This window comes from Echinops telfairi, unplaced genomic scaffold (genome assembly GCF_000313985.2).
Source record: "Echinops telfairi isolate 266 unplaced genomic scaffold, ASM31398v2 ScPeMD7_9;HRSCAF=40, whole genome shotgun sequence".
Classification (NCBI taxonomy): domain Eukaryota; kingdom Metazoa; phylum Chordata; class Mammalia; order Afrosoricida; family Tenrecidae; genus Echinops; species Echinops telfairi.
In genome coordinates, this window is record NW_022103906.1 from 67,564,488 (window position 1) to 67,576,346 (window position 11,859).

The 11,859-nt window shown below is 36.1% G+C and overlaps 1 protein-coding gene across 1 annotated transcript in view; it reads right to left on the reverse strand.

Annotated features, from left to right (window-relative positions):
* Positions 1-11,859, reverse strand: part of WDR17 (WD repeat domain 17) — a 112,114-nt gene that overhangs the window by 85,103 nt on the left and 15,152 nt on the right. The window contains exon 2 of the mRNA XM_045286574.1: positions 252-380. Coding sequence (XP_045142509.1) covers positions 252-374 — 123 coding nt within the window. The 5' untranslated portion in view covers positions 375-380. The remainder of the gene's footprint in view (positions 1-251; positions 381-11,859) is intronic.

The following is an 11,859-nucleotide window of genomic DNA, read 5'->3' on the forward strand; positions in this document are numbered from 1 at the left end:
GGTTAACAACTTTAAAAAGACTCTAAAGTCAATTAGTATTTCAGCAATTTAACATTCCAAAAATTTTATAAAATTTTTCATTATAAACCCAATAGAGCAAATATAGAGATAAAACAGGAAATAAAAATAAATAGCAATACAAATGATAGCACTGTACTTTTCATGGGAGAAAAATGTAGTAACAGATTTTAATTAAGTGATAGGTTTAGTTCACAAAATTAAAAGTGGAAGTGAAGGAGTCTCGGTGTTACCTGATAAACGTAGACGGCCAGGGTAGCACAATATGCAAACCTGTCCCTGTGGGCAGCGCACACGTCTTTGTTCCATGGCTGACAGCCAGCAGGCAGCAGTCCTACTTGCCGCACCTGAGACATGTTTTTCTTGAAAAGTAAAGTTTGAGAAAAATGAGTGATTTCCATAATTTGATGATCAATGTATTGTCTTACATCTATCTTTTCCAGTATGCATAGACATCAGGTAGATAAATTAGGAAAACGAGAGAAAGGTTGCTGTTCAAATCCACCCAGCAACTCCTTGGGAGAGATTTGCTTCCCTAAAGATTACAGTTGGTCCTACTCTGTCACTGGGAGACGCTAAGAGTCAAATGGACTCAAAATCATCTAACGACAACAGATACTAAGTGTAGAGTGTAAACTGGATAAAGGTATTTCATTGTAAGTCTCTGCTTCCTCATATCTAAAACAATGCATCTGCCCTGAGTTTTCTTTTAAATTTCTCTTGGCTCAGAGAATTCTGACTCTCTCTGTCGAATCTAAATACAACTATCCTAGGAGATTTCAGGAAATACACCGAAGAGTATTGCTGTTTGTCAGGGCTTTGATGATATCAGATAATCACCAAATTTGAAGATAGCTTTAAGACAAAAAGCTTTATCAGTGCTGAGTACTACACTATATAGTTTTCTAATGGGTGATATTAAAAAGTAAGTTAATGACAAAAAACACCAAAACTTTCAAAAGGTAAAGAATCCAGACCAGATTATAATTAGATCTTTCACAATACGTTCTAAAATATTGGTGTAAAAGTAGACAGCCCCCCTTCCCCCGTCCCCCACAAACCACAGTGTCTTGAGTCAGTGCTGACTCAGCAAACCCCTGTAGGTTTCTGAGAATCTGTTTACTGAGTAGAAAGAAGCTCAGTCTTTCTCCACAGAACTTCTGGTGGTTTTGAACTGACAACCATGTGGTTGGTTCCCAGACCCAGGCATAACCACTACACGACTAGGGATCCATTTAAGAATAAAGATGGTAACAACTAATATAAGATACTACAAAGATATGCCATACAAATATCCATTTTCTATCACTGGTAATTTCATATATGACTTTTAAATAAGGAAATAGGTCAATAAAATGATAGTCTTAAAATATTTTGTTTTTGTTAGTAGCTGACTGGGAGCTATAATACATTTAGTTTTGCATTAATTAAGAGACACTATTAATGGTCAATACTTAATTTATGTTACTCATGTTTATCATTATTTTAAAAGTACAATGTTAATATCTTAACCCACCACTCATCCGCGAGTTTGTTGTACAATGCTGGCTTGCATGTGGCCATGACACAAGATGCTACGTTACAGTGTTTCAATGCCAGCAGGGTCCCCAGAGTGGGCAGGTGTCAGTGGCGTGTCCAGCCCAAGTTAGACTAGGACAAGGACCTGGCGATCTATTTCCAGGAAAACAAAGGCCAATAAAAACCTTAAGAGTATGAGTGGGACATTTTTTGATAGAATGCCGGATGAAGAGGTGATCAGACTATAAAACACTTAAAATACAACTCAGGATGAACTACCTCCTTAAAGTCAGCCTTAATGATGTGAGTTGGACAAAGCTTTCAGGACCTTCACTTGTTTTTGTGGTGTGGCTCAAAAGTACATGACAATTGCAAACATCTATTAATAATCTAACCATGAAATGTAAAAAGTAAATCAGAAAAAATGCAAGTTATCAAACATGAAACAGTGAGCTAAATGCACCATGTGATTTAGATAATCCTGGAGTCTACAATGTCGTGAATGACAAATTGAAGAGGAATTAAATTTCATTCATTGTCAAAAGAATATTTCAAGATCTTTCTAGAAGTACAATGCCAGGGATATCATAATATCCATATGCTTACAAGGAAGACCAGTTACTATATAACTATATTTCATACTTAAGTACCAATCACTAATGTCCAGAGATGAAGAAATTGAATTTTTTAACCATTTTCAGCAGTCTAAAATAAATAAAACATACAATTAATATGCACTGATAATTGCTGGTGATTGAAAAGCAAAAGTTGAAAACAAAGAGGGGTTTGTAGCTGAGAATCACCACCTTAGTGATAGAGCCCACACAAGAACTTTGCAAGACTAATCACTTACTTATTGTGAATACGTTTTTAAAAACAAAATAAACTGCAACTACACGCATGGATATCATTGGATTTAATAGATGGAATTCTAAGCAGCTACATCTGTAGAAAGAGACAATACAGAAACTCTATATTTAATCAGTCACATCCAAACAGGGACTGCCAGAGGAACAAAACACCAATTGCTCATGTGAAAGTTCAAGTTGACACTGACTAAAGGAAATAAATGTAAACACTTCCACAAGAGCCAAAATATGACCTTGAGTATTTGCCAGCTGAATTTAGAGACTTACTCAAGAACAGATTTGATGCACTGGATGCAAATGACTGAACAACGCAGATAACTTGAGGAATGAAATCAAGGTTACTTTACTTTAAGAAAATAAAAGGTCACTTATTAAAAAGGGGAAAGAAAGATAAGACTAAGACAGATGTCAGAACTCTAAAACCTGCTCCTAAATGAAGAGTAGCTAAAGTGAATGGAAAGAACCACGACTTTAAGAGCTGAAAAGATGTCAAAGAGCAGTTGAGAAGACAAAACAAAGCCTTCGTGAAAAATTAGAAAGACAAAATAGAAGATCACATTCAGCATTTCTCAATAAAAAATAGAACATTTCAAGTTTCAAATTACAATATTGAACGCTGCTGTAGGCAAAGAGTGAATGAAGTAGGAAGCATCAAAAGAAGACGGAAGGGACACATTAATGTGCTTGATCACATTCTGATCAAGCATTGATGATACAGGAAGAAGAAGCCCAAGCTGCACTAAAGGCACTAGCACAAAGGATGACTCCAGGAACTGATGCAGTACCAACGAATGTTTTTCAACAAAGGGGGCGATTCTGAAAGTGTTCACTTGTCTATGTCAAGAAATGTGGAAGAGGCTACTTGGCCAACCACCAAGAAGGGATCAGTATTTGTGTCCATTTCAAAGAAAGGTGATCCAGCAGAATACAGACATTATAGAACACTATTATTTATATCACATGCAAGTAACACTTTGCTGAGGATAATTTTTAAATGGTTACAACAGTACATTGATGGTGAGCTTCCAGAGGCTCAGGTCAGATTCAGAAGTGGAACAAGGGCTATCATTCATGATGTCAGATGGATCTTGGCTGAAATCAGAGAACATCAGAAAGATGTTTACTTGTGTTTTATTGATTATGCAAAGGCGTTTGACTATGTGCATCAAAACAAACTATGGATAATACTGTGAAGAATGGGAATTCCATTACCTTGATTGTGCTCCTGTGGACTCTGTACATGAACCTAAAGGCAGCTGTTTTAAAAGAATAAGGGGATATTGTAAGGTTTAAAATAAGGAAAAGTGTGTGGCAGGGTTGTGTGCTTTAACCATACCCCTTCAATATGTATACTCAGCACATAAGCTGAGAAATTGGACTATTTGAAGAATATAGTACCAGAAATTGAGGAAGATACATTAACACTGTTTGATATGCACGTGACAAAATCTTGCTTGATAGAAGAGATGAAAACTTAAAATACTGCTGAAGATTAAATAATACAGAATTCCTTATTAACTATACCTCAACATAAATAACTCTTCATAACTGGAGCAATAAAAAATTATAGCCAATGAAGAAAATTTGAAGCTGCCAATAATTTTATTTTATTTGAATCCACAATCAACCTTCATGGAAACAGCAGTGAAAAAGTTAAATGATATAGAGCATTAGCCAAATATACTGTGAAAGAGCTACTTCAATTGTTAAAAAGCAAAGATGTCACTTTGGGGATTAAGTGTCAACTGACAAGCTAGAGGATCTTCAGTACCACATATGCATGCAAAAGGTGTACGATGAATAAGGAAGATGGAAGAAATGATGCATCTTAATTATGGTGTTGGCAAAGAATGTTGACTTATCACAGACTGCCAAACGAATGAACCAATCTTGCTTGGGACAGAACGATAGCCCGAATGCTCCGTGGAGCCCAGGGTAGGGGACTTCGACTCAGGTACTGCGAACATATTGTCAGGAGAACCCGGGCTGGGAAAGCACACCGTGCTCCATGAAGCAGGATTGATGTCATGGCAGCAACAACTGACTCCAACACACAACTGTGAGGACGACGCACAAAATGAGGAGTGATTAATATTCTGTTGTACATAAGGTTACTATGAATCAGAACCAACTCAACTGCACATTATAACAGCAAAAACGGCCATTTCTGAATACCACCATGTAGACAATATCAGAGCTATGAAACATCAACCCAGGCATATAAGCTATGACCAACTTAATACAAATCTGAAGGGTGCTTCTTTGTGTACTTGCAATAGCCCCCCCGCCTCAATCTATGTATTCGCTTTTCTTTTTACCTGGCTACCTAGAAGTTTAATCAACCATCCTGCACCAGGGGTAACTAGTAATGTCATGAAAAACTAACGCAGCGTCTCTTAATGTCTACGTTCTTTTCTGTGTCAATGAATCATGTATTCACTAAAGCCTCATTTTATTTTTTATTTTACATCATAAATTATAACCCAAACCCAATGTAGCACTAGCCAACATTTATTTATAAACCACTTTTTTTCTTTCTATCTTTTCTGTTTCTGTTTCTGGAAAGGATCTCCTTTCCTGCTCCCTCCTCTGCTCTTCTGGCCATTGTGATCTCAGTAAATTCCTGCTATTGAGGAGTGAGCCCGGCCCCAGTAAAATGTCTGAAGCAAAAACCAGCATAATAAGGAAGCAGTTCTATCAATCTTAGGGGGGCCATTTGCTCTGGCAGAAATACAATGTTTTACACATGTGTTTTCAATTAGTAACATCAAGACAGGTTTTCATTGGAAATCTCAGTGAATTATTTCACTGAACTATTCACATTATTTTAGCTTCCAGATGAGTGAAATAGGCTTTTGTAGGCTGTCCCAGAGACCTACAATCTCTCTCTCTATTTGTTTGTAAACTAAAAATGCTATTTAAATCACATTTAGCCAAATGCTGAATTTATTGTACTTGGAAAATAAACTGTTTATAATTAGGGGAAAAATGCTTAAACTGTAATATAGTCATTTTTTATTATTTTCATTTACTATTACATTTCTTTCAGACAAATAAGTAACTTCTAAATCAATGTCAATACTTTTTTAATAAAAAATATAAATAAAAATTTTAATACCGTGATTTATAAAAATTTTAATACCGTGATTTATTTTTTTATCTGATTTCCAAAATGACATAATATAAACATTTCTATGTTGATAGACAATTTGATTTGTCCTTGTTTCTAACAACTCTGAAAGTATTACACTACAACCACTGAAATTCTTTTCAAATTCAAGTGGAATATGGCCACTTATTTTTAAAATCTGTTTTTTAATGAAATATAAAAACATACATCATAAAATATCTATCACACCATTAAAAACTTGAATTATATATTTAAACATTCTGGTATTTATAACTAGATTTCTTCAAAAGTACTGGAAAATATGTGCAAGAATTAAGTAGTCTTTATTAAATGATCCCTACAATTGCCAAGGAGATGAAAATAAATGGACAGAAAAATTTGTTATCTTTGCAGTCAGCATGCATGACCACACAAATAGTTATACTGCATTATTGAGAAGAGAAAGCATTCCACACTATTTATTCATATTCAAATATAAATCCTAAATACTATACCATATGAAAGATTGATATTTCCCAGAAAATGATTACACATGCTCTTATTATTCTTACTTTGCAGCATGTTTCAATCTTGTATGTCCTATTTAAGAATTTCTATGCCTATTTCAAACATTTGTTGTCTCATAAAATATAATCATTTTGGCCCTGCAACAACATACATCACAGAAAAATGGGAAAATTAATTCTTGAAACTCACTGAGTAATACAGATTTACTCAGGCTTCACAAGGCTGGGCACTGAGTCACCCCATGTGCAATTTACAATATCAGTAGCCTGGTAACTACAGGACTGGAAGAGATATTTGTTTTATTTTTAAACTTATATTTTATTGTGGTTCAGTTTCATCCTAAGTCTACACACATTATAATTACACTAAATTCAATTATTATTGATGGGTTCAAAAAGGAATATATGACGAAGAGGCATAAACAAGTAAATGGAATATAAAATAGAAGTGGTTAGATTATATCTACACGATATTTCAATAAGCAACAAAGCTCACTTTTAAATATTCATGAATATTAAGATGTCAAATAATCCTAATGAAGATTAAGGTATAACTAATATAAATTCCTAACACTGTCCAAGATAGGACCATAGAGCAAAGTTGAAATTAATTCCCTAGATGCACCACAAGTATTAATTATACCACAATCAAAATGCCAAGTCAGTGCTCAAAAGATGAAAGTCACACATGTGTGTTCTTTTTCAAACATGTCTAAATTACTTATGGTAATGCAGAAATCTAAAAGCAATCTCCCTATAATGTTTTTAAAATTTTAAGTGAATCTACTTAAAAATCTGTTATGTTGAATGGTCATTATATATAAATCTTGGCAAAGAAAACGCTGTATTTCTGGGATGCATTAATGTCAATATTCATATGCTAATTTTATCTATTTAAATATGCTTTTTAATTTTCATTAACTCTGTACAATAATATGAAGAACTCAAATAAAACCATATCTAAACAAGGAGTCCATGCTCACAAAGAGATATAGTAGTTTTATGGTTCAACTATTGCTATATATAAAAAATAATTACTGTTTTAATGTATCTCAGAATCAGGAATTTACTTCTATAAGCCACTAATACTGGCTGTTAAAGTGCACCTTAGGGTCAAGGTGAAGGAAAAGCTTTTGAATTCCCATAATTTTCATGGGCACTCCCAAGGCCACCTTAAAATAATAGACTAGTAAAAATTGTCGTTCTGGAAAGCATTCACCCATACTCCTTCCAAATCAAAGGACAAAAGCATTGTTACGTAGTGGCTTCCGGTTCATAGTGACCCTATAGGGCAGAGTTGAATTGCTCCTATGGGTTTACAAGACTGTAACTCTGTAAGACAAAGAAAGCCTCTTTCTCCCAAGGAGTGGCTATTGGTTTTGAACTGCTAACCATGCTAACCTTGTGGTTAGCAGCCAATGCATAATTTATTACACCAGCCAGGCTCCTTTCCAATATTCCCTATCAATCATATTTTCAGCCCTAGCCGCTGTGTAGATATATATATATATGGATTGTACATATCCCTCTAATTTTAAAGATCAGAAATGCTTTTGTATTAGATTTTAATGCACACACAATACAAACACACAGTGCTAGTTGTGTGTGTGTGTGTGTGTGTCTTTCCTGTAAGGCTTGGGATGCTGCTATGAAAATCACATGCCAAACTGTTTCCATCGTGGAGCTGCACAATTGAAAACTACTCAGGATTTCCTACTTGTTTTCTGAACAATGTTTCAGGATTCACATGACTTTTATTCCGATTTAGACATTTACTGTCCTTGAAAGTCTTACTAACTTTTTTCACAGCTTGAATACGCATCTGAAAAAAGAAGACAATGTTGTTTTAAATTGCTAAGGATTTTAGGTAATAAAAATGGAGTAAAATAGTGTGTGTGTGTGTGTGTGTGTGTGTGTGTGTGTCTAGCCTGGGAGGAAGATAATTCAGGGCGGCCTCGCTAGCTCTGAGGACATCTACCCTGGACAACAAATGGCGGGAGTGGGGAGGTTGGTGTTCAAGTGTATGTTCTGATCCTCCTGTTCTAATCATGGATAAGAAGAAAAATAGACAAATTGCCTCCATTTTAAAAATGAAGAAATCCTCCATTAAACAGGTAAAAAGAGTCAAAGATAAATCATGTACTATTCTTAACTAAGGTATAATTTTCAACATCACTTTTTCTGGGATTGCAATAGATCAGAATGGCTATTTTGAAAATATTGTGTAAAAGTTGTCATAGTAACAATGCAGATTCTTTTGAAACACAATCAATAGCCTAAATATTTTTCCTCTTTTTTTTCCTAAAACCATTTGTTGGGAGTTAATACAGATACCATATAATTCCATAGCTCAATCATAACAAGCGATATTATACAACTGCTACCACAATCTGTTTCAAACATTCTTTTTTATCTGATGCTCAAGTCCTTTATTATTTACAAATACACAAGATATTATTCCAACAAGAACATTTAGTCCATGCCTGAAATTCAAAATATTTCTCTTCCTTGCTGAACTCCTTGATATCAGCTCCCTTTTACCACCACCCCAACCACTGTATCCCCCAGAAACCCAGATTCTCCTTGCTGTCCCTATAGGTTCATTGATCCTGGGTTTCAGATACTGAAAACCAGAAAAGCATAGAACACAACAGCAAGAGGGAGATGCCCAATGACATAACACATCTGAGATAAACCCCAATCTGAACAAACAAACAAAAACAGAAAATGTTAAAAACCAGATCAGGCCTAAAGTGCATCAGAGGGGGAATCAACTGATAAGATTTTAACCATTGGCATAAGGGTTATCATTTTGATCTTCTATAGCCATCTCTCAAAGCACTTGATTTAGTAACCACTTTCCTCCCTTCCTTCTATTATGGATAGAGGGAAATCACTGGAGGCTTACTTCCTATGTAGATCCCACAAATGGATCCTAGGCACCCATAAACCTCGGCAAACCAGATTCTCACAATTTAGTCTCTGATACTAATCCCTCCTTTGACTTCAGATTATGTTGTTTACCATGGTGGTGTGCTTCTTCCATGTGGACTTAGTTGACATTTTATTTAAATGGATCTTTGTTTGGAAACAAGCCTTTAAGACCCCAGACACTTTTATCTGATAGCTGGGCACCTAATTTCTTTACCACACTTTGCTATAGCACCCCCATCTTCTGTGTTCCCTTCCTGAGGGTGAGTAACTATCAAGGCCATGATGTAAGAATTAAATGTTCTTAAATTGGAGCTAGGATTTAGTGCAAGCCCAAATCCAACTGGATCTTTGTTTGTTTTTAATCTGCCTTTGGTTCCCTTTCAAAAGCTACTTGTTAAATTGTGGTAGAGAAACTAATCAATCATCCCCCTGGGGCATAACAATCTTCTGTTAATATTGTCTTTGATTGGCCCTTGGTACTAATTTTTTAAAGCTCTGTTGAGAGAGGAATATTGGACCAATGTTGGCTCACTCCATATCACTATACCTGAATTATCCACTAGTTAAGAATCAATCTGTATTTACTGGATGCTATTTACATAAACAATGGGGGTTAATTGTCAGGAAAATTTACAGTAGTAGTCACTGAGAAGGTCAGTCACAGGTTTGCCAGAATAATATATATCTTAATACAGTATATAGGGCATTGATGTAGCAAGACCAAGTTTGTCTGCCTACCAACAGTTCAACAATCTTGGTATAGCTGTTTTCTACTTCCTTAGACACCGTGAATTTTCTGTCTTAAATCCTCAGGTAGAATCCCGTTCACCCAGTGGATTTTCTACATTGGATCTCACTGGTGCAGCGCCTGGAGCATGCTGAGCACCTTGAAGATACAGGATTCCATGTCCCGGCTTTCCATGGAACCCAACCTGGGTCCCCAAGATGCACCCAGAAGCCCAGGTCAATGTGGCCCGTTCAGTGCATACCACTAGGTGCACTCCCCCCACTCCAGGGTCTCCAAAGCATTTCAGTCTTCCCCCCCCCCACTGGGGGTCAGTTCTGCCTTTTCCTACCAAGAGCAATGCATTTGTGTTCTCCCGGGTGTGTTTGCTCCCTTTCCCCTCTCCTGACTTGATTTTCTCATCAGGATCACACATCCCTCTGATAGGGCTGTTTACCTGTCCATGGAGACCTCATCATAGCTCTGCATCACAGCCACTCAGTAGACCACGTCTCCTTCCGCTCTCTTAACAATTTGATCCCAGGTGACATGAGGTGCCCTGCAGTACCCTAAATATTTATCAGCTTGGTGCTTTTCCTGAGAAAATTTTATAAATCTTCTTTCACAATACAAGCAAATATTATACACTTATCTTCCATTTAACTAAATATTTTTCCATAGGTGAAATTACTTTCTTGAGATTTTTGCTTTTCATACATCAATTACATTTAATAAAACATAATTTTATATTTAAAGACTAAAGATAAGCTCCAAACATTAGTAAAAATTATTATTTTAGCAAGTGATGCATTTTCTTTGACATATCATTTTAACATCTTTATATAAGAACATATATAAGAAATGCACTTTGCTTTGAAATGTACTATGCCTTTGAATCCTCAGAATTTTGCAGTGCAAAGAAGCTACCTTGTAAGTGACACACATAAACATGGCATGTGAAACATAACAGAAAAGTATAATGACAGCATAAATATCTTACTCTTTGTAGTCCTTCATACCAATCATCTTGATCAAACCAATGTGAAATGTAAGTTATCCAAGCCATAGACTGTTTCTACTTTAATCAAGGCAATTGGAAATTCAGCATCAGAATAATCAGCACCTAAAGTGACAACAACGTGGTTCAACTAAATATCTCAACTAAAATAAGTTAATCATTTTAAATAACCCCCAATACCAAACCCCATTACCATCTATTTGGTTTCTGGTCACAGTAATCTCATGAGACAGAGTGGGACTGTCCCCAGGGGTTTCCGAGACACTAAGTCTTTATGTAAGCAGACTACATCACCTTTCTGGGCTTAAACTGCCAGCCTTTTCATTAGCAGCTAAATATTTTGTCTTACATTCTTTGGACATGCTATCAGGAGAGTCCCGCCATCATGTTTGGTAAGGTCGAGAGGTAGTAAAACCAGAGGAAGGCCATCAGGACATGGATGGACACGGTGGCCACCACAATGGGCTCAGACTTAGGAAGAATTGTGAGGTAGGCACAGGGCAGGCAGTGTTCCCTGGTGTAGTGCATAAGGTAGCGAAGGGTTGGAACTGACTCCATGACCCCCAACAACAACGTGAGCAACTGAACCATCGGGGCTTCTTTTTGAAATGTCTAAGAAGTTTAGAGACATTGCATCACTTACTGTAGAACTAATACTTGAAATATAGAATCAAAGCCACAAGAATTTTCATTTTAATTGTACCCAACATCCTGAAAACATATTTAAAATGTACATGATTTCTTGGTGCACTGGAGAGCATTTGAACTCCAAAATATGTCCCGGTAAGTTTAGATGCTTTACAATCCAAGAGAAACAAGTTCCAGTTGACTTTTCCTGACACAACTCATCAAGCCTTGACCCACCAAAGAAGAACAGTAAAGTGAAATCAATGTATAGAGAGACCATAGTTTTGGCCTTCATGTCACAGACAGAAAGATAAACTTGTCATATTTATATATTTGTAGGTATGAGTGTGCATGATGCCTTATTCTCTAGAAGTATTTTCAAAACTCTTTGAACTCTTAGGGTGAAATGCTTGGGAACACACTTTCACAGTAAGCTCCAAGAGTGGCATCATTTTTGGTTTTTTTTATTTGCTTTGTTTTTCTGAGTCTGGACCTTAATTATCTTGCCCTGTCAT